The sequence below is a fragment of the Chinchilla lanigera genome, unplaced genomic scaffold (assembly GCF_000276665.1).
Source record: "Chinchilla lanigera isolate Chin_1 unplaced genomic scaffold, ChiLan1.0 scaffold00088, whole genome shotgun sequence".
Lineage (NCBI taxonomy): Eukaryota > Metazoa > Chordata > Mammalia > Rodentia > Chinchillidae > Chinchilla > Chinchilla lanigera.
Window position 1 is genome coordinate 1,526,863 of NW_004955489.1, and position 23,520 is coordinate 1,550,382.

General features: G+C 50.0%; 1 protein-coding gene across 3 annotated transcripts in view; it reads left to right on the forward strand.

The window, feature by feature from the left end:
* The window catches only part of Kcnh1 (potassium channel, voltage gated eag related subfamily H, member 1), a 373,266-nt gene extending 350,248 nt beyond the window's left edge, over positions 1-23,018 (forward strand). For all 3 annotated transcript variants that reach the window (XM_005404511.1, XM_005404512.1, XM_013504482.1), the window contains one exon: positions 17,636-23,018. In XM_005404511.1, coding sequence (XP_005404568.1) covers positions 17,636-18,493 — 858 coding nt within the window. In that variant the 3' untranslated portion in view covers positions 18,494-23,018. The remainder of the gene's footprint in view (positions 1-17,635) is intronic.
* Positions 23,019-23,520: the final 502 nt, after the last annotated feature.

The following is a 23,520-nucleotide window of genomic DNA, read 5'->3' on the forward strand; positions in this document are numbered from 1 at the left end:
ACTGTACAGTTTGTCTTATATAGGAAGTCTAAAAGAAAAAAAAAAAAAAAAAAAGAAACTACCAGCACAAACACAAGGTGATGAGTAGAGCTGAGGATGGACTTCGCACTTCAAAGCCAGGTGTGTAATGGGCACATGCAGTGTGTCCTACACCGGCTGCCCCAGGAAGGGACACAGAAACCTGAGTTCGGGCCTGTCCTCAGTGATCTCATGGGACTCAGCGAGGCAGGCTTTAATCTTGCTTTTGTAGCAGCATTGGTGAAGAAAACAATGACATGACCATATATATGTTAATCATACATATTACATACATACATCACACACATATGTATGTAACGATCACACATATATGTCATCATTACATACATAGTACATACTTAACATTTCTGTAAGATGCCATTGCTTTTCATCCTCACAGTTATCCTACAAAGTAGATCAATACTATCATTAGCACTGTTTACAGATTAGGAAACTGATATTCCAAGAGATTTTGAAAACTTGCCGGTCAGCTGGGTATGGTGGATACACCTATAATCCCAAAGCTTTTGAAGGTGATGCAGAAGGACTGTGAGTTCAAGACCAGCCTGAGCTATATAGCAAGAACCTCTCTCCAAAAAACCAACTGCACAGACCAGCAAACAAAACACTTGTTAGTTATGTGTGAGAATGTTTACTTCCCTACCCCCTCATTGATAAAAGGAGTTATCACACTGTGGGATTTATAGCAAGTTGATGATGTAAAAAGTGGCACCTCAGAGAAGTTCTTTTTTTGTGTGTGTTTTTTTTTTTTTTTTTTTTTGACAGGGTCTTGCTATGCAGTTCAGGCTGGTCTTGAGCTCACTTTGTAGCCCAGGCTGGTCTTGAACTTGCAACAATCCTTCTGCCTCAGCCTCCTCAGTACTGGGATTACAGGGATGCACCACCACACCTGGCTGAGAAGTTTTAATTTGTACCTCTCACTGGTGTTTTCATAGACTTAGCAGAAATGTAAATTTCCTTTCTGTAACCTCTCTTTGCTCTGTGTCCATTTTAAAATTGGAATATTGGGGGTTTTTCCTTGTGCATTTCTAGGAGCTATTTTTGTCATGATATAAATTATAATATTCATAATAATGACAATATTTCCCATTTCATCATTTGTCTTTTATTATGACATCAAATAAAATATTTATCTTAGTTTTATGACTTGTAGTTTCCAGTGTATCTTTTTAAAAATTTAAGTAATAAAGTTGTGCTAAACCTAGGTATTAGATACAAATATCCATTTCTTCAGTTTCATAAAAACTCATTGAAATGATACTATAATTTTTGTGAAGATGGGAAGTACAAGAAGAAAAAAATTGTGAAAAAGTCGCAGATGAGTGATTCCCATGAATTGTTGAAAATAGTAAGTAGATGGAAGAAAGATAGCTGATTTAGTAACAAGGAAGGCTGCAGCCCAGAGGTACAAGGGGCTAAAGATGAAAAAGCCATTTTTTTTCTCCTTAAAACCTAAGAAAAGCTTTGGCCTTAGAGCGCAAATCCCTATGGGGTGTAGAGCAGGTAACTACAGTGCAAAGAGCAGAGGTTGGTATAAAATCCTCCTGTGCTATACAGCAAGGTCCCTAACGCACCCTAGTGACTGTGGAGATAATGCAGCGTTCAAAAGAAAAGTGCTCAAAATAAAAATATAAAATATATGTATCCATGAAACAAAACAATTTGCAATAAAACAAAATCATCAAAACATAAGAAGTTTGAGTTTGAAAAATAGGGTAGCAGAAACTTAAGACATAGTATGGAAGTAGGGGCAAAGTGTGGAAGATAGAGTCAGAGCGCTACTTCAGGAGGCTATAAAAAGACAAAGGATAGCAAAAGTGAGAGGTGATAAAATTAAAGCACCACTGAGGGGAATGAAACAGTCAAAATGATATGAGAACACTTCACGACTGAGGAAGAAGGACCCTCAGATTGCAAAACTATCAAATGACCAGCTACTTGAGTTGTGAACTTCTGAAACTTCACAGGGGGGAAAAAACCTCCAAAGAGAAGTAAGTTACACTCAAAGTATTAATAATCAGAGCGGATAGCTCAATTGCAGCCCTGAAATATGTGAGCTAATAGACCAATTTCTTCATAATCTGTTGGACAAGTAAGTTACATCCCAAAGTTTTGTAGCCAAACTATTAGTTAAAGGTATAGATAGAAACATTTTCTTTTTAAATATAGGGATTCAAGTGATTTTCAGAACATTCTTTCTTGGGGAATCACTAGAAGGTTGCTCCAGAAAAATGAAAAGAAAATTAAGCAAGAGAGTGTAACAGACACAGGACAGCAGTAGGAGATCCCAGGCCTGAAAGCAGTGAGCCCTGATTGGAGCAAGGGGACAGAGAGCTCAGAAGAATGAAGACTCCAGAGGGAGAAAAAGAACTAATGTGTCAAGACACATGGAAAATATTATTAAGGGCATTTTACATAGTATTAGGACATGTGGGAAAAAAATGAGTAGACCAGCATGCATAAGAAAAGAAGAAAAAAGAAAGAATTGCAAGAAAGGCGAGCAAACTTAACTCCAGAAAAAAGAAAGGGTTATTTATTTATTTATTTGTTTAGAGGCAGAATCTCACATAGTATAGGCTGGCCTTGAACTCGTGGTGAGCCTTCTCCCTCAGCCTCCAGAGTGCTGGAATTACAGATGTGTACCACCATGCCTGGCTACAGTTGGTATTTTTAAAAATAAATGAAAAGCTTACCCAAGTATAGCTAGTAAGTGACAGTCAAAATGCGAACCCTATCTGATTCCAAAGTTCATACCTTAGTGAACCACTCTCTTGCACTGTCTGGGCCTGTGTCTTCATTTATGAAGTGAATAGGCCATGGAAAAGCATATTTGATATGTAAATGGGTAGAAAAATTTGATCATATGAAGGTGAAAAATTCTGGTAAAATAAGAGACCATAAAAATGATTAAGAGCTAAGCTATAGACGAAGGCGGCAATTAGCGAATTGTGGCCTCAGCCAAATGCAGTCCATCACCTGCTTTTATAAATAAAGTTTTATTGGAACACATTGGTGCCCATTGTTTCCATGTTGTTTGTTTGCTCTTGTGCTAGAGTTGAGTCACTGTGAGAGGTTGGGCTCAAAAAGCCAAAATTATTTGCTCTGTGGCTTTACAGAAAGGGTTTGCCATCTGCTGGGCTGGGAGAAGACTTCTTTAAGCATAGGTAAATAGCAACAAATTAAGACCGAGACTATATAAAGATGATGGATCAATATGAAAAGGCAAAGTGAGAATACCAGGTTGGAGTAGGAGGAAAGGCAGCAGGTCATGGAGCTGCTGAAGCCCAGGCAGAGTGTCCCTGAGGTAGTGAGTCCTAGACCAGGCGTGCTCTCCTCCCAGCTTGGGTGCTCTCACCACAGGGGCCCAAGTGCGTGTGAGGCCAGCTCTGGACACTGTGCCTGCCGCGGGGATGTTGCAGGAAGCGTGAGGCAGGAAGTGGATAGTGCAGTGTCTGCCGCCACAGCCTCTCCTGTGCTTGTGGTTCCTGGGGAGCTTGGAGGACAGTCTGTTTTAACCGTTGCATGTAAAAAGATGTGTCTGTCTTTGGCGGTCACCACTTCCTGACGAGACTCAATTGGCTCATTTGCTGGCTGGCCAACCTCCAGGGCACAGCAGCAGGAGGGGCGCTCCTTTGTTGTTGGGCGGGTGAGGCTGGGACCATCGCTTCCCCACTCCTACTGTCCCCGCCAATTTAACCCAATCCCTGGGAGCTGCCACTGAACAGTAGCTGAGACCTTGGCAACTGGGCAGGAGGAAAGTAAAATAAGCCTGGGTTTGTGGACTCACACCTGTGTCCAAATTCTGGCCAACTCTTCCATTATCAGCCACCTAACCTCTTTGAGCCTCTGTGCGCATTCATGGAACAAAAGCTATAGCCAGCTGCCAGCTATACTCATCTGGTTAGGTTGTCTTGTTTTTGATGAAGAAAAACATTATGTGTAGAATGTGATCCATTGCTAAAATGTGCCTGAAATAGCACTGAAAGTGTGGGAAGAAGAGAGGACTTGTGGACACTGCCAGTGGTGGGCGCTGAAGCTTTCCTAATTCCCTCTGCTCTCCTTTGATAATGCAGAGTAGTTTTTCCTGCTGCCACCCAAGCCTGAAGTCTCCACTCTTGCTCCAAGGAAGGCTTTTTGAAGCTGCTCCTCCATAACCTGGGCTCTCATGGCCATTCCCCTGTTTACATTGTGAATGCATCCCTCTGCCAGTCTCAGTCTGAACAAGTCTGTCTCTCTACCTCAGGTCCAGGTCTGAGCAGACACAGCTCCTTTGGTTGAGTGGCAGCACTGGCCCCTGCAAGGACCAGTGGGAGAAAGGCAAGACTTTAAGTCCAGGGTGGACATGGCAGAAACTGCCTTTACGGATCGCTATGTGTTTTAGACACATTAACCTCATTTAATCCACATGCCGACTCCATGGACCACACTGTTCTTTACAGTTGGGTACAAGAATGGCACAAAGAGAAGACCCACTTTGGGGAGGAAAGGTCCCCAACACAGTAACGGAGAGTGGGTAGAGACCCAGCTAAAGAATTAAGCTTCCATATGTGCATCTGTTACACAGTAGGCTGGGATTAAGAACGGCAAAAAGGAAAGCCAGTCCCATTTTCAAATAAGGGGAGTCCCTGCTTTCTACTCACAGTGGGAACCAAGGAGGGAAAAGCAGCTGCCCACGGCCTTCACAGGAGGAGGCAGGCTGGATGCAGCAGATGCTACGGCCCATGGGACTGGGTGTCAGATCAGCACCGTCCTCACTCTCTGCTCTCGGCCCCAGCGTTTGTCCGTGTGATGGGATGACAGTGGTGGGCAGGTCCACTGGAGTAACCTGCAGTGTTAGAACAGCCTGGGGCATGGGGAGAGGCTGCACTTGGAGGCTACCATCACTGTCACATGATTCTGGACTTCCTCTGTGGTGCAGTGTGCGTCTCCCCTGTGATTTGGGAACATGAGGGGTCATTTATCTGCCTCTGCTATGACTCTGTTTATACCCTTTCTCTTGCTATCTCTTATTTCATTCTGCCTGGCCAGTGAGGCCCTTCTGGAAGGGATTCTCTCTCTCCTACCTACTCTCCACTTCATGGTCATGTTCTGTGCTCTTCTCTTAGCCCTGTCCTCTGAGATGCCCCTCTCCCCGCCCTCTTCTGCTTCTTCCAGACCCCTCACTGGCCGGGCACTTCCCACAGACTCTGCTGCACAGGCTCCACCTCCTCTTGGGGCCCAGCGCACCTCAGTGGGCTGCTTTGCAGGGCTTTTCTGCTCCTGCTTCCTCCTGCCCCAGAAAAGCCAAGAATATGGCAGCCAACTCTACCTCAAGTCTGTAGATTTGAGAGCTCTAGTGTTCAGATCAACGCAGGTGAGCTCAGCTTCCAGGTCAACTGGCATGCTCCTAGGATGGACACCAGCCTTCCTACTCTGCGCTGGAGTCACATCTGGCTTCTGTCCTTTTTGTGTAGTAAGAGGGGAGAAATCCAGTGCACTACTCTGCCTTTGTACCATGTACCTATAATGGTGTATCATGTGGGGAAAAAAACACAGGATAAAGGAGGTAGGAGTTATGCAAGCACTTGCTATACACCCCCACCCCACCCTGCACGCATTTTCCAGAAATTGAAAACAACTTTTCCCAGTTGTGCCCATATGGATTGCTTCCCCAAAAATAGCCTTGGCTGGTGGTGGCTGATAGGACAGGAGAGGCCCGCGGAGAGATGTGCTCGGCGGCCTGCAAAGCCAGGTCTCCTCAGTGAAGAGCTGGTCCCAGAGCCCTGGCCGTGCACGCAGCCTTGCCTTGGTGACAGCGAGTGGCAGCAGCACACTGTGCAGTCCTCACTCAGCCAGGGGACTCTGTGCAGATGTGAGGTCTGGGAAACACATCGCTCCCTTTGCCGCCTGGGAAGGGGCGCTGCTGAGGGTGTCCCCTGGGAATGAAGTCAGCACATCCTATGTCTGTACCACCACGAACGTCGTGCAAGGCCTGTGAGGGAGGCAGATGAAGGCTCCTGAGGGCAGAGCGGAATTCTCAGCCCCCACGCCTAGAGCTAGTCCCTGTATGGGAGGCAGTGCAGGTTCTGGGTCACCGACCTTGGTCACAGTGCATCATCAGCTCACAAGCTCTCCAAGGACTCCAGTGCCTGTCCCAGCGTAAGCTCAGGACCCATGCAGGTTGCTGTTTCTTATGTTCAGTCCTTCTGGCCCTTGGTGTTCTGCACTTTCTAGTCCCCGGAGACTGTCTTAGATTCAGAAGCACGTGCCCTTTCTTTTCCTGGTGCTCCTGCACTTGAACATCTACATGACCCCAGGCCAGGTGGCAGAGCTTGGATGTCATCTTACTGGGGATCTGGTTACAGATCAGGCCATTAATTGCCTGCATAAGCCATCAGCAAAGAACTTAATCTCTCTGAACCCGAGATTCCTCACCTCATGGGTTTGTGGCTGATCATTAATGAGAGAGGTGTGTGACGTGCTTAGCTTCAGCCTGCTCCACAGGCAGCTGTTCCTGGACTTCACCCAGCCACAGCTAGGCAGTGGATGAGTCATCAGACAGACGGATGCGAATCTGCCTCCTTTTGCCCTACCCTGACCTCCTAATGAGAATAGACTGAGCAGAGAGGGACAAGGAGGGAGACATCCAGTGCTTTTAACCAAGAGAACAGAGACATTCAAGGCTTTGACCAGTGACTGTGGCAGGTGTGAGCTGAGCTGAGGACTCTGGGTTGCCCGGCAGAGTTCAAGCTCGTTTCCTTCTCATGCTGCTGGTTCATTTGAGGAAGGTGGATGCTCCTGGCAGGTTCCAGTGGGGCACCTTCCTCTCCACTGTGCCTGACCCTGAACCTACTCTCCTACCCTGTCAGGCGGGAGCCATGTAGAAAACAAGCTACACTAATTTTTAAGAGAGAATTAAATCTGAGTTGATGTTACAGATTGAAACAACCAAAAGATACTGAGGATGGCCAGAGATTAATAACCAAAAGCAGTAGCTCCCTGTGCCAGGGATGGGGCACAAAAGGGCAGCCTCACCCCACCTGGGAGATGCATGGAGAAGGTGCTTCTTGCAGCAGGTGTCCTGCCCTCAAAGGAGGAGTTCCAGATCTCCAGTGAGGGGTGTGGCTTGCTGGGTCCTTGGGGAAGGGGAAAGCTGTGATGGCTGTCCTGGTGCAGGGCTAGAGCTGGTGACGCTTGCACAGGGAGTGTCCAGCAAAGCTGTTAGAGCATGGGGTTCAGATGACCACACTGCTGGAGCTGTAAGAACAGGAGCTGAGGGTAGGGGAGAAGCCCAGTGTCCCCTCCTGCCTTTCCATCCCTGAGCCAGAAGCCCACAGGCAAGGGAGCTGGGGAAACTGGATGGTGGGCTTCCAGCACCAGAGTCTCCAAGCAGAGTAGGGAGGGTAAATAAGCAGTGGCCTTAGGCAGGAGGGCTCCTTTTGCTCTAACTGTGGATCATTCTCCCATACCTTCCTTCCTCTGTATGCATAGGCCCTTCAGACTAAGGGGTGTCTGCCCTTGATGGGCCCAGGGATTGAGGAGGGGGTGAGGGTGCCTGGGGCCCAGGAGGGGAACAGAGGGAGAGAGGACTTGGAGGGGGAGTGACTTTGTGTGCACAGTGGCACTTGGGCACTGAGAAGGGGTCACCTGTCCCTGAGCCTTGTCCCTTGCCCACATGTGCCCTTTAAACAGGAGTGTGAAGCATGTTGGGCTCATACATTGAGTTTAGAGTTCCCTCTCTCCCAGTACTTTGAAATAGTTTGAGGAGCAGTGACATTAATTCTTCTTTACAAGTTTCGTAAAGTTCAGCAGTGAAACCAGGCTTTTCTTTGTTGGAGACTTTTACTGTGAGCATCATTACTTGCTGAAGGTCTACTCCAGTTTTCTGTGTCCTCCAGAAATGTGTCCATTTCTTCTAGATTTTCCAATTTGTTAGCAGATCGCTCTTCATAACAGCCTAATGAGGATGAACTTAAATGTGGGTTAGTGCTTTGCTCCTGCAGATTTTAGAATTTTTTTGTCTTGTACATTTTACAGTTTGAGTATAACGTGCAGGGGGTTTTGCTCATGTCTGTTTGCAGCCTGTAAGTCTCCTAGTGACTCTGGGTGTCTATAACTTTCCCTGGACGAGGGGAGTTTTCTGCTGTAGTTTCATTACATGGGCTTTCATTTCTTTCACTTCTTCCTCACCTTTAAGTTTTCTGAAAATGCAGAAGTTTATTCATTTAATAGTGCACTAAAGGTCTTCAACGCTCTGGTCTTCTTTCTTTCTTTCTCTTCCTGCCTCCCTTCCTCTCTTCCTTTCTGTTTTTAATGGTGGTGGTGGTGTTTTTCATTTGGGGGGATATTTCAACAGGCCTGTCCTCAAGTTCAAGTGCTCTTTCTTCCACTTGATCTAGTCTGTTGCTTAGGCTTTCAACTTTATTTTTTATAAAACTTATTGAGCTCTTCATTTCTAAGATTTCTGTTAGGTTCTTTTTTCAAAAGCTATCTCTCTGCTGAATTTTTCATGTGTGTCCCGCACCGCCTTCCTGACTGCATTCAGCCAATCCTCTGTGTTCTCTTGGATCTCACAGAGCTATTTTGTAATTATTCTTTTAAATTCTTTATCAGGCATTTCATCCATATAAATTTCTTTGCAGTTTTTTGCGAGAGTGATTACGTTCTCTTGGATGCATCATGCTACCTTTTTTTCCATATTCCTTGTTCTCCTACATTGAGACCTATACACCTTGTGAATAAGATCTCTACCACTTTTATAGGGCAGACTTCTTAGTAAGTGGCTTTCCCCTGAAGATATGCCTAGGGCTGTTGGCTTAATACTACTGTTAGGTTTTTTTGTTTGTCTGTTTTTGTTTTTGAGACAAAGTCTCTCTAGGTAGTTTAGGCTGGCTTTGAGTTCACCATGTACTCCAGGCTAGCCTTGAATTTGTGGAGATCTTCTGGCCTCAGCCTCCTGAGTGCTGGGATTACAGGTATGTGCCATCATGCCCAGGTTGTTATGAAATATTGACTTGACTTCCAAACAGTGCCTTAGTGTAGTCTCCTGTGGCTTTCTTGGCTGTAATTAATGACTCTGTGCACAGTGTGCCCTGTGGTAGATTCAAGAAAGACCCGCTATACCTGTGGGCCATGCAAGACTGAGGGCACTGTGGCAGGTCAGACAGCAGTGGGTGTAGCATGCGCGCTCTGTGGTCACTCCTGCCATAGCGGCAGTCCTGTCAGGCGATGGCGTTTCCTCAGGGACACTGCACATTAGCTCTGTTGCTAGCGAGGCTCTGGCGCTGGCCACCCCAGAGGAGCCGGGCTCCTGGCGCACTTGTCCTCTGGCCGGTCGTGGTCTACGTGGAAAGCAGTGGTGGGAGGCCCAGTACCCCTCTGTGGTGCTCGCACTCGGCTCTGTGCCCAAGAGCGGCACCGTGGCTGGCGCTGCACAGAGTTCTGCTCAGCCTCTTGGGCCGGTGTTCCCAGGGGCCGGGTGACAGCTGGACTGAGGCTCTTGTCCTACCCACCTCATCCTACAGTGCCTGCCTGGAGCCATGGGCTGCTCACGGCCCTCTCAGCCCGCCCAGTGGGAAGAACAGCAGCAGAGGCCGCCCTGTTCTCGCCCCCTCCATCGATAACAGGCACCTGGGGCCTGGCATGAGGACAGGGTGGCCAGGATTGCTTGGGCCTCTGCCCTCAGGTCTGGCACTCTCACAAATCCGCCATGTGGCTAGCCTTGCCCTTGGTCTCAGAGGGCAGGTGCCTTCACCTCCTCTTCCGGGTGCCAGCCTCTATCTCCTCCCGTGCAGGCTACCCTGAGGGCTGAGGTACTGATTCCTCTGCTGGGCCAAGTCGGGTTTGTGAACCAGAGCCCAGAGCAAGAGGCCAAGCTCCAGAGAGGGCCACATGGAGATGCAAAGGAGAGAAGGCAGTAAAGGAAACCTTGTGTTCTGGTTTCTGATGGCTGCTGTAACACATTACCACAAACTTGGTTTAAAATCATGGAAATGTATTCTTTTTCATAGTTCTGAAGGCCAAAATCTGAGGTCAGCAGTACTGGTTCCTTCTGGAGGCTCTGAGGGAGGGTAGGTCCATGCTTCTCTCTTAGCTTAGGGCTGCTGTCAGCAGTCCTTGGCATTCATTCCTTGGCTTACAGCTGTGTAGTTCCATCTAACTCTATCTTCCTGGGCCTTTCCCTCTGTGTTTTGTGCCTTCCTCTTCCAGGCTTTTATAAAGACACTGGATTTAGAGCCCATTCCAGCGCAGGATAATATCATTTCCAAATCTTTACCTTATGAGTGCAAAGAAGCTTATTCTACATAAGGTCACATTCTGAGGTTTGGGTGGACATGTCCTTGGGAGGCCGCGGTTCAATCCCCAACACTGAGTGGGCCCAGAGCAAGGAAGAGGTAACAAATATGGCCCCTAGCAGAGTATCAGAGGCCTGGTGCGGCTGCATGGCAGCGCCATCTTTCCCCAAAGCAGCGGCTCAGGGCACTCACTGCCCATTCTCATTCCCTGGGTGGTGTGATGAGGAATGATCCTCATTTCTCCAGGGCTTCAACCCAGGGCCAGTGACAACATCCAGCAGAGCACAAGAAGCAAAGGGCAGCTTTTGATCTTTCGGAGCCTCAGTTGCCTCGTGCTCCTAGAGAGAAAGGAGCTGCTGTGTCTGTGGGAGTCTTTGAGGCCACAGGGTGGTCTGTCCTTGCTGACATACCTGTTCTCAGCACCCAGCAGTCCACGGGGTTCCTTACAACAGTGATGAGATGACTACAGTCTTCATGTGCTATCGCTAGGGGTCAGAGAAGTCCTTCTTGATTAACGGTGGTGGGAGGGACCAGGCAGTGGCCACCCACTGAGTGTCAGTGAACCACATTCCCTGAGACCAGAGCATCTCCAGCCTCTGGAAGTCTCCTGCCGCCTTTGTACAGCCTGTTCTCCCTACCCCGTGCCATGGTTAGCGGTGGCTAGCAGGTCACTGGGAACCTCAGCATCCTCCAGGAAGGTAGTATATTCCCTAACCAAACCACTCAGCTCATGTGTCCTTCTTGCCTGAACCAATCAAAGTCTGCATTTTGCCCATTCGTTCCTCCACCCTGCCAAATCTAAGGGCCACAAGGCCTAAATGCAGCTGGAGTCATCTCTCTTCAGCTCCACTGGGAAGCCCAGCTTCTTGACCTCTCTTCTCCTTGGCCAGATCTCCTCGCTACTTCCTAGTGCCATCCCCCAATTCTTAGAGCAGTTCCTGATGGACAAGGACTTGGGGAAACCGAAGAGCTGGGTGGTGGGGCAAGGAGCGAAGTCAGCAGCGCACACTGAAAGGAGCCTCCCCCACAGAGGAGCTAAGAACATAGGCCTCAGGAGCTCAGGCTGCCTGAGTTTGTAGCTTCATCCCCTTGGGAATTATCTACTGCTCTAAGCTCAGTTTCATCTGAGAAAGTGAAGATAGTCAATGTACCCACTTCTGGGGCTGCAGAAGGAAGGCATGAGATGGTACCTGTCCAGTCTGGACGCCATGCATGACACCAGAACTGTCCACTAGTGTCGGCCCCTCCCACTGAAACTGCTACCACAACACAGTGCTCTACACTGAGTGGAGTTTGTGTCTTGACATATGCTGCTGTTGCCTGCTTGCAAGACCCCAGACCAAATCCGTCGCTTTGATACCTCACCAGTTCCAGCTCACCCTTCCAGAACCACCTCCGGGACTGCCCCACAAAGAGAACACATGAGGCATTTGCTGAACAGCTGTTAGATACCACGCACTCCCCTTAGCCCCATAATGGCTCTATGAATCAGCAGTATCACCTGCTTTGACAGATGAGGAAACTGAGCATGATCCTTTCTGCGTGTCTCCCAGAGCTGGTGCTCGCTAGCGCAGACTTCATGAGCCCCTGCCTGCCTCCCACCCTGAGCCCACTTAGTGCTGTGCGTTTACTCACCTGGCTCCTACAGCCTGGCATCTCCTGGAGGAAAAGGCTGTGCTACTGTCCTCCAGCCTCCAGCCCTGACATGAGGCAGTCAGCTCAGTGAACAAGTCCTGACCCTGTCTGCCCCGTTCCCCTGGGGGTCCCTCTCCCTCAGGCTAAGCCCTATGTTCTGGGCAGTCACAGATTCATCACTGCTATTGAAGGCAAAACATGGTGCTAGATTCCACCCTAACAGGAGTGGACATGCTAAAGGGGTTAAGAAGTGGCCTTTTCCAAAAGCAAAACCCAACCTCCTGTCTTATCATGTCCGCCTATCTGCAGTTTATGTTTCCATGTTTTACATTTCTTGAGTGGCTGAGTTTGTTAATCTTCATGTTTTATGCTCCATCATAAGAGTAGACAGGGTCACTGGCAGAGGGGCTGGTGGCTAAGGAAGATATGAGGGCAGCCATGTAGCCAGGACCTGTGGGGATGTCGGGGTAGGGCTGTCCTTCCTCATGCCCTGTGGCCCGGCACAGCCTGAGCCAGGGGCAGCAGGGACCCCAGCTCTGGAAGGAGAGGAGGCCCAGATCCCTGCTGTCACGGGGCCATGCTATGTGTGCCACATGCAGTGGGGGCTCAGAGCAGATTGCTTGGCTTCGTGTCATCTATTCCACTTACAGTGCTTCCTCCCACGGTGAAGGAAGGAGGAGCCACTAATGACCGCAGGCACAGAGAAGGGTATACCCGAGGCCTTTGTAGGTGTGATGCACCTTGAGGCCATAATGTCAAGTCAGAAAGGCACACAGTTTTTCTTATATGAGAAACCCAAAATATAAAGAGCAGAATAGAAGAAATAATAATAGGAAGTAGGCAGATTTTTTTTCAAACGGGAAGGGGACCAAGAAATGGAGGTGGGAGAAGGAGGAAAGGAAAAAGGGGTGAAAAAAAAGAGAATTGAAAACAAGTGGAAATAGATTTTGCAAATGGAAAGGGGAACCGGAGTTGGAGGGAGTAGGGAAGGACAGGAAGCGGGGAGATGAGAACAATTGAGATGCGCTGCGTGCATTCCTCTCAGACGCCCCGAGAGGAATGTTAGCATGAACTGCAAACACACACTAACAAAAAATAAATAAAAACAGCAAAGAAACAAAAACAAAAAAACCAGATTTCGGGGCCTGCCAGCCCCTCAGCCATCCTTTAGGGACAAGAGTGGCTGGAAGGGTAAGTGTAGACAGACAGGTGCCTGGGGCTTGGTGAGGTCTGTGCCTACACTCAGACCCATGCACAGAGGAACGTGGAGTGCAGCGATTCGTCCTGAAGCCTGAAGACACTGGTTGGGCTGCACTTCGGAATCCGCGAGAGCTTGCTGCAGTTTCTGACCTGCCCCAGGAGATTCTCACACGTAGACAGTGCCCTCTCCAGGTGGTTCTGAAGTGCAGCCAGATCTAAGAACCAGCGCTCTGATCCAACCACAGATGAGCACAGCTTGCCCAAGCTCACACAGTGGCTGCCCAGGGGCAGAGCTGGTCCCACTCCAGGCCTGTACTTTGTTGCTCTCAGTGTTTCATATTGAGGACAGTGTCTGAATTCAACAGAGAACAAAACAATTTCCTTTAGGTTTGCCATGGCTTTCTAGAACTTGTCCCTCAGCTCCTGCTCACTTATGAAAGCCATTACGATTGACATCATGCTTACATTTTTGTTCTGCACTCTGAGCTCTCTTAAGTAGTGGTGCCCCCTGCTCAGTGCCCTTCACGCAAACTGAACTGAAAACATGCACTAACAAAAAAAAGAAAAGAAAAAAAAGCCTCATGCTGTCAGGACTCCAGGGAGTCCCTTCCCCTCCCAGGTTTGCCTGTTCTTTCTTCTTCATTGTCCTGGTCCCCTTGGCTTAGTCTTGGCTGGCATTTGAGAAGGACTTGGAATTTGAGAGAGGCTGGGCTCTCTTTTAATGCAGCCAGCAGAGGTGGTTGATCATCCTGACCACACCTCAGACCCTGTGGGGCCTGGCTTTTCAAACCAAGTTAAACACAGTTGTGTAGAAAGCCCTGTAACTTACAGATCTGAATATTAACTCAGTTCAGCTCAACAACCATTTAAGGACTCTCAGTCTCAGATCTATTGGTTGGTGCAGCCTCAGAGGGTTGTCCTCAGGGACAGTGCCATCCTTTCCCTGGAAGCCTCTTCAGTATTCTGCATGGGCCTCCCATACCAAACTTCTCAGGCAGGAGAGAATGTATGTCCCTGTGGAGAGCCTGGCAGGACTCTGGTAGATCCAGAAAAGATCTGGTCTTATTCCATCATGGTGCCTGGAATCAGGATGGGAACAGAGAGGGTCTGTCTCCAAGTCTTGGCCTCCCAGTGGGTAATTAGAAGGTCTTACCCCAACCTCTCCAGAGTCTGTTGCCTTCCTGGTGGTCCCTGTCTAAGAGTCCCTGATGGGGAGGAAGGCACACTGGCCCATGTCCCGAAGTCCTGCTTCTAACCAACTGTATGACCATAAGCAGGTCATGCCACCTGCTCAGCTTTAGCCTCCTGGATTGTGACAGAGACCCCTGTGCACCTTCCAGGAAACATAAGCTCAATGAGACAATGCACTTGACCATGTTGAATAAATCATGAGGCATTACACAAAAGCAACAATATGTTTACAATCACTAACTTCATTCTGGAAGGGTCCTTTGAGGTTATGTGATCCCCTGGCCCTACCCTGAGGGGGCTTAGGCGTGGGGTTGTCCAGCTGGGGGAGGTAGGGGCGAGACAGTAAGAATGAAGCAGGCATTCCAGTTTTAAGCCTCCAATCCAGGCTTTTCCCATCACACCAGACTGCCTTTTCTAGCAGGGTCCAAGTTTACGGAAAAGGAAAATAGAAGAGCAGTTATCCCTACTGAAAAAAGGTTTATTTCAGGGCTCCTTCTAAATATCAGCTCTCTGAGGTTATGCAGGGGTTTGAAAAATAAAATCAATCAGACAGAGATGATGAAGCCAGTATGAGGTCATATGAAGATGAGTTAGCACGGAAGCCCGTTAGGAATTTATTGATGCACTACCCTTCAGAGTCTATGCGATTTGCACAGAACAAATCCACCTATAGCTTCTCTCTTGCCTTGAGACCACAAACAACAGAGGCAGACTTGGGAGTGGCAGCATCACTTTTCCTGTAGCATGGACCTCACAATCATGGCAGGGGAAAGGCCATACACCATGCGCTGATGCACTGACTGGCATTTACTGAGCACTTTGTATGACAGGCATGATGTTAAAGATGAACACCTACTGTGCCTGCCTTCAGGAAGCTTCCATCTGAGGGGAATGACAAGCAAACTTCTCACAGTCCTTGGCAAAGACCTGTGGAAGTGTGTGTGACTGCCAGCTGCTGGGCACCCCCACGAGTGGGGGGGGAGAGTCAGGGAAGTGTGGAGATAACACCCAAACTGAGTCCCAGCTGTCACAGAGGAGTCAGGCTGGAGAGATGAGAGTCAAGGGAGCCGTAAGCATGGAGCTGGGTTTTGCCAGGACATGAAATTCTTCAGCATGTCTAGAGAATGTCAAGGACAGGTTGAGAGTCAGAATTGTTCAGGCCTCTGTAACCGTGTCAGGGTTTGGATTAGTGCAGGCCCATCCACCAGGGGGCGATACATCTGCAACGGAGACCCCACGTCCAAACTCACTCCTTGGCAGTAGTTACAGGGCACTGTGCAGCCTGGAAGAAGAAACAGGAAACCAGGCACCAACACAGAGGGTGCACTACTCGCTGACACAGCTTCGATGCTTGCAGAGGGCGCTCTGGGGAACACTGCTTATTTCAACAATGATCTGGGGAGATGGACTAGGAAATGCCTCATGCAGTAGCTTCCTCTTGGGCATTTATAAGGTACCTCAGTGTTTTGAGGCTCAGGAAGTCTGCAGGGAAGCACCTGATTTAATGGTGCAGTGTGGCTCAAACATATTTCGCCTGGAAATGTTTATGGTCTTCATAGCACCTATTACAGTCCCCAGAACACTGCCAAAGCTGGACAGCCAGGCCTCCTGAGAAAGCCTGATAGCACAGAGAGCACCCTGGACTATGGGATCCAGCTCTCGCTTCCTCGTTCCCAAGGCACACACCTACGGTGGGAGTGCGAACCTCCCTGGACAGGGCTGTTGGGGCCACTGGCCCAGACCTTATTGTCAGGGGCCATGCAGCCAGCCCTGCTCACTCAGACCTAAAATTTTTGTCCAAATGCATGGATGTGGCTGCTCCTGAGAGACTCTCTGACCAGCCTCTGCAAAAATGTGGCTCACATTAGCAAGCAGAGCTCTCAGCCCCAGATTGGCAAGGCAGTCAGATCATACCAACCCCTCAGAGCCACTTTTGTCCTGCCCCATGGGGGCTGCTGGTCTTACTCTCTGATTCCCAAAGAAGGGTGTGGGCATTGCTTCAGGGCCAGAAGCTCTGGGTCACCTCCCTGCTGGGTGGGCCTGCCATGTCCAGGTGGGCTGCCTCTGCCACAGACGTGTGGGCACTTTAGAAGACCAGAGGCTTTAGAAGAGTCTGTGGAGAGAGGTTTTAGAAGAGTCCCCTGCGGGGGGGCCTCAGGCTGTGAGTGCCTAGGCTGCTCTACTGATGCAGCCATGAGCTGTGAGTGTGCAGCCTGGCCAGGTTGCTTCCCACAAGGCTGGATTTGGCATGGGTCAAAACATGTCCTGGAGTCTAACTGCCACATGCATTATAATCTAGAGATTATAGGCCTTCCCAGGAAGGCCTCAAGCCCAGGAAGAAGCCCTGTAATTTATGGCTTATGTATGCTCCGAGCCAGAGTCTTGAGTCTGTTCTGCTGACTGTCACCCATTCTCTGCATGCACCTGCCATTGTCAGTAACTACCTGTTGGCCGTCTAATGAAGCTGCATTTTGGTGGCTTGAGAAGGTCCCTTCTCAAGGGACCTTATAGGTGACTTACTGGTTCTGTGATGTTTATCCACCCTGAGCTTTGGGTGTAATGATGTGTGTTCCTTACAATAAGAAATACATGGAATAACATTAAAATGCTTTATGAACTAAGAACAATGCCCAAGTGGTGGATATGATCATTCGGGAAAATTTATGTTCGAGTTTGTGGGTCTCTGTTATACTGTAGGCTCCACAGGGAAGAGGTGGGCTTCCATGTGAGACTGGATCTGACTCAGGGTCCAGCTCTGTGAGTGACAAGTGCTAGCCCCACCTGGGGACCCACTTGGACTTTCTTGCTGTGAAGTGTGGTTTAGAGCAGAGAAGCTCAAACTTCCATGCTTCAGAATCCCTGGGGAGCTTTTTATTTCCCAGATCCAAAGCCTTCTCCTCTGGAAACTCTAAGTGGAGTGGGTCTGAGGAGGGATCAGAGAGATAATGTTTTAAAAGCTTACTGTGTGCTTTTGAACTGCAGAATAGCCAAGAGGCCCTGGCCTGTGACAGCAGTCTGCCGGGAGCATGCTATTTGGAGTCTGCAGCCTCCTCGCACTTAGGGATGGCAAGGGTGGGGTTTGTTCCCCTAACAGTCACGGTGGCAACAGCCAGTTTCCTGCTGCTGAAGAGCTAGGAAATGAGGAAAGCCCCATGGCTGTGTGGGGCTGTGGGTAGTTTGTGAGCCTCTTGGTGGCCAGGGAGCTGGACAGGAAGTTGTGCCAGGTAGACATCTTAGCTTTGCTGAGGAGCCACCAGCCCTTGGCTAATGCAGCATGTCCCTCTGTCTCACTCTAGATTGTGTTTCGGAAGATCAGCGACGTGAAGCGGGAAGAGGAAGAGCGCATGAAGCGGAAGAACGAGGCGCCCCTGATCTTACCCCCTGACCACCCAGTCAGACGACTCTTCCAGAGGTTCCGGCAGCAAAAGGAGGCCAGGCTGGCGGCAGAGAGGGGCGGCCGGGACCTGGATGACCTGGATGTGGAGAAGGGCAGTGCCCTCACCGAGCACAGTGCCACCAACCACAGCCTCATGAAGGCCAGCGTGGTCACGGTCCGGGAGAGCCCTGCCACACCCGTGGCCTTACAGGTGGCCTCTGCCTCCACAGTGTCAGACCATGCCAAGCTGCATGCACCTGGCTCTGAGTGCCTGGCCCCAAAGGGTGGCGGGGGTGACTGTGCCAAGCGCAAAGGCTGGGCCCGCTTCAAGGACGCTTGCGGAAAGGGCGAGGACTGGAACAAGGTATCCAAGGCTGAGTCCATGGAGACACTGCCAGAGAGGACCAAGGCAGCAGGTGAGGCCACACTGAAGAAGACAGACTCCTGTGACAGCGGCATCACCAAGAGCGACCTGCGCCTGGACAACGTGGGTGAGGCCAGGAGTCCCCAAGACCGCAGCCCCATCTTGGCGGAGGTGAAGCATTCTTTCTACCCCATCCCAGAGCAGACGCTGCAGGCCACCGTCCTGGAGGTGAAGCACGAGCTGAAGGAGGACATCAAGGCCTTGAACGCCAAGATGGCCAGCATTGAGAACCAGCTCGCGGAGATACTCAGGATATTAACTGCCAGAAGATCCTCTCAGTCTCCTCAGGAGCTATTTGAAATATCGGGGCCTCAATCCCCAGAATCAGACAGAGACATTTTTGGAACCAGTTGAGAGGTTTGTTTTTAAAAAGAGTCAAGAAAAGTCTGCACCCCGCCCCTTACACCACCTGCGCACACCCGCCCATGCCACCAGTCGTGTCCAGAGTCAGCTCTTCCGATGGAAAGACAGCGCGGCCTAGGCGAGTGCGCCTCAGAATGAAGGTGGGAGGCGCCACACCACCTGCCAGACTGCAGCTGTGTTTGAACCCCCTTTGCACAATTCTGCAGGAAGGGCGTGCTGTCCAAAGGGTGTTTTCCTTCATTTTAAATTTTGTACTACCACACTATTTATAAAGGTTAAAACTACCAGGAAGAGCAGTGGCTGTCGGACCGGTAAGAAAGTGCTGCACACCCTTTGTGTGTATACTATGCTGGACTCCTTGCCGAGGCCCCAAAAGACCACCATGGGGGAAGAGACTCTCAGCATTCCTCACCCTTGTACAGCTCACCTTGGCTTCACCATCTATTTCTCTACAGTTGCCATTTGTAATGAGCTCGGGACAAGGGAAGCTTGAGCCTCGGGGAGAGGAGAGCCCTTCAGCTGTCACTGGGAGTGAAGGCAGACAGCAGGTGCTGTGTGCCCCGCACCCCAGGCGTGTGCAGCTGGGATCCTCAGGTCTCTTTGCCCTGAAGCAGGCAAGGGTAAGGCCTGGAGAGGGCCCTTGGCTCCAGGAGCTCTGCCAGGGGCTCCACAGCCTCCTTCTATGGGACGCTCCACAGGGAGGCTCTGGGCGGCCCTGTGGCCCCACCCCCACACAGGCTGCCCTGCTTTTCTCCCTCTGACCTCTTCCCAAGTGTTCCCACAGCATTCCTCAGGGTATGGGCATCAGCAGGAAAGGGCATGAGCCCAGAGTTGCTTTACTCATACACACACACACACACACACACACACACACACACACAACCTCAGAAATGATTGTAGCAAGTGCTGTTTGTATTCTGATTCTCATAGGGATTGCCCTTCAGAAATTTGTATTTTGCCTACTGCATAGGGTCCGTAGAGGACACTTGGGAGCCACACATGGCCTTGTTTGAAGCCAGCCTCTCCATTGCCTACTAAGAAAAGTGGCAGGACCACGACTGTAATGTCTTCAGGAGGAAAAAGATGAAGCAGTTTCCAAGCTCTCAAGGAGATGGAGGGAGCTGGCCGGCGAGCTGCGGCCCATGCAGGTCTGAGCCCAGAGTCATGGTCACAGAGCCATCCCCTCCCAGCATCGTGATGCTCAGGGCGTGCACTGCCTCATCACCTGGGGCCGCCACTGAAGCCTGGACTTCCCAGTGGCATCAAAAGAAGGAGAGCAGGGAAGTGGACCGTGCCTAGGTGCACACCCTGGGAGAGGTGTTAGGACCCAGTGCTGCCGGCAGGGCTGGAGGTTCCACTCTGCAGTCATCCTTGAGAGCATGGAATTAGGCATCTAGGGGACAGCATGGCCTCGTCCAGACTGCTGACCTCTGCCCGTGTGGCGCTGTGGTGACCCTGTCCCCACACCTCTGCCTGGCATCACTGTGCTATCAACATTCTGAATGCCAGTGTCCTTAGGGAACCAGACAGAGGAAGACCTGCCCCACCAAAGATTCTGTGTTCCTGAAAGCCTGCTTCCAGGCCTCTCCCTCTTTCGACCCACTTGGTCCTCAGTGGTGCCAAGGTGACGCAGATGGCCCCAGGAGGCAAAGGGAGTCACACACAGCTTTTTGTGTAAAGCTTATGGAGGGCCGGTGGCGTCCTCCGGCCGTGACATTATTCGATTTAACCTCAGTTGGCAGCCCACAGGAAGGGAACGTGCCATTTCCCAAGGCTGAGTCCTGCCTGGTCATGAATGTCTCAGATCCCATCTGCTGCTGCCCCCTAAGCATTGCAGTTTGCCATTCCTCAAGTGTACTTGTTAACTTGCTGCCTAAGTTAGGACCTGCTACTCTTGAGGCAGTCTTGGGTCCCTGAGAACCCCAGCATCCAACTTCAGAGCACCCTGCCCCAGGGGCTTTTCATGGGCTCTCGGGACTTGATGGAGGCCCTACTCAGCCCCCACCTCCCTGCATGGTGGGGCGCCTTCTGCTTCCTTCCAGCTCTGCCTGAGTCTGTTCAAGAGTCACTATGGGATCTGACGGGCAAAGGTGCTGGGGAGCCTCGAAGTCCAGACTCACTCTGGGGAGAGACGAAGCTTCAGGAAAGCACTCAGGATAAAGCAAATTAGGCGAAGACTGGAGTCCTGGCCCTGCCCTAGGAACGGCTCACCTCAGCTTGCAGGGCCCACACATGATTTCCTGCAGCTGACGGTGAAGAGCACCACAAACGTGGCTGCATCTGCTTTTCCTTCTCCATTTAACGAGTTTAAGGAGTTTTTTTTATAGAGCTGTCTGTGAAAACACATTTTTTAAGTGAGCTGATCCTTTTGTCCTTCTCTTTTTATGACATGCACTTGGATGCAGGCTGCTTTGTGCTACCTACCTAGCCTCGCCAGGGTATGACCCTGGGCACCTGCACAAGGACGCAGCCCTCAGGTACCACGGATCTGCTCCTTCCGGTATAAATCTGGTGGCTGAAAAGAAGTTAGAGAAGGCCACTGAGTATTAGACTGAACATCAAGATATCAGAAAAGTTCTGTGGTGAGACAGAGATCTCTGTGCGGTTTTGTCGTCTGTCTTAGAGATACGTTGCACCTTTTCCCAGTAAGTGCCAGTTACTTGATCTCCACTAAACTCCTTATTTTGGACATGATTCAGGAAAGCTGCACTTCCCAGCAGATATCCTAACAGGCTGTTTGGAAGGGGGGATGTCCTGCCCCTGCTGCTCGGCTGCCAATGGAGCTGCTCTTCCCACGATGGCTTGAAGGTTGAGTCTATGAAATAAGATAGGCAACAGGGGACTTGTTCTTGGCAGAGGGGCATTGGCTCCAGCAGGGTGTGGTGCCATCCCACAGGGCCTCCTGCACTGGGGATGATGTGATGGCCCAAGGGAGGCGGCGGGAGCCACTGGGTAGTTAAGCTGTGGTCTTGCACACAACTAATGCAGCTGCATCATCACAGTAATGCAGTACCCTGTGATGCCAATGAGGGCTATGGTGTGGCCCGGATGTTTAAAAGCTGTGCCCACTTTGGCAGCCTTCCAGCCAACTTTCAGAAATACATTTCTTGCTTCAATTTCTTGTTAGATGATTCCTGGGGACTGTTTTACTCTAGGCCTCTTGGAGCCTCTGTGCTGCTGCTGGTCACCCATCAACCCCTTTCTGGAAGCTTTCTTCAGAAGTGGGGCTACCTAGGCAAGGGCCAGAAAGACACTCCATCACCCTACCCCACCCAGCAGTCTCAATCTTCCAAGTCAGGTGGGAAGTGAAAGTATGAAGCCAACCATCCAAATTGTTCCAGTTGGTGTGAGAACTAAAAGAACTCCACAAATACTAGTTAGAGGAAGATCCTTCTCCCACTGGCGCTGACTCCCACACGTCATATGTGCACTCTGGGGCACTTTTAGGAGCTCTGGTGGAGACACACGTTGCTGATGTGCATCGGATTAACAGACTGTACTATGTTTGCAATAAAGATGTTTAGCCTTAAGGCCCCTGAATGGACTCCAGGTATGAGGGAGCTGCACCGTTCCTCCCCTCCTCACGGACCGCTGCCTCATGAGGAGGTCCCTGCAGCCCCTGGGCAGCCTCTCCTGTGCCGCTGAGTCACTGTTGTTGCTTTCTGCACTGCCTTCTCGCTTGTGTAAAGATGACCTTCACCAGCTCCTGTACCCCCACCTGGAGACCTCACAGTCCTTTCAGCATCCACTGCAAGCATCGGAGAAAGGACCCTTCCTCGCCACAGGCACTGGGAGTGAAAACTGGCGGCTTCCACTCCCCACAGTTCAAAAGAATCAATGTGAATTTACCTGCAGCTTAAATTAGTTTCAAGTGAAGAGCCATTCTCATGCAAGCAGATCAGACGATTCTGGAACCTATAACACTGGACTTGAATACCCTGCAAGTGCCAGGCCTGGCGGTGCCCTCTCTACCTGCCATCAATTTTTCTTAGAGCCACTCTCTCTTCACCTGACTTCTGAGTCATCCAACGGACCCATTGGCTGTTCAGTGAGAAGCTCACAGCTCTTGTATCAGGAGATGAACTGCATTTAAGTCAAGGATGTGATGCCACTGCTGAATATATTCTCTTAACAGTCAGACCCTGTATCTGTGCATCTGTCGCAGATGGTCCACATCCAGCATTTCATTGCGAGGAACTTCTGCCCACGAGCAGTTCAGAAGGGCCTTCTCCTTCTACAGTCTTTCCATGAAGTCCTGCCAAACCCTTTCTTGAGTTTCCCTTTTTCCTTTGCACCCACCACTCTTTCCAAATGAGCATGAATAAACCCAAGGGCAGATTTCTGTGGTCAGTGGAGGCTGCTGACAGGAACTTCACTGTAGGTCTGTGGCTGGGGATCTGAAGAGGACCCCGAGGCCCCTCCATCAATGATACTCCCAACATTTTTAAACAAGCACAAAAGATATTTGTAAAAAAAAGAGTTTATTTATTATGGTAATAAACTATTTTATACATGATACTTGCCTTTGTCTTTCCTTACATAGCTGTAAGACATTGCATTGGGTGTTCTGGCCTAAGACGACAGAGCAAGGGTGGGATCGTCTATTCTTTTTAGACATTTAGGACGCTCTAACTTGGAATAGCACCTATAATTGTAGTTTTTGGAGAACTTAAAATTCTAGAGACACCAAGATTATGTGTTAAAGTACTGCCTACTGTGCACAAACTGCTTTTAAAAATCTGTCTTGGTCCGATTTCTGGTGCTCTCATAGAACCTGAGACTGGTGACCTGTTAAGCACAGAAGCTGACTTGGGTTCCAGAAGTTGGGAAGTCCCTGACAGGTGGCTACCGCTGGCGAGGGCCTGGTGCAGCTCTGTGCTGTGTGGAGGTCAGAAGGGCATGGGGCATCTGCTGTAGACACGGGGTGTGAGGGGGACGCAGGGCAACTACCCAGCCCCATGAGGACTCAGTTTCATGGGAAAGGTATGAATCCCTCTTGACAATCACATTGCCTCCAG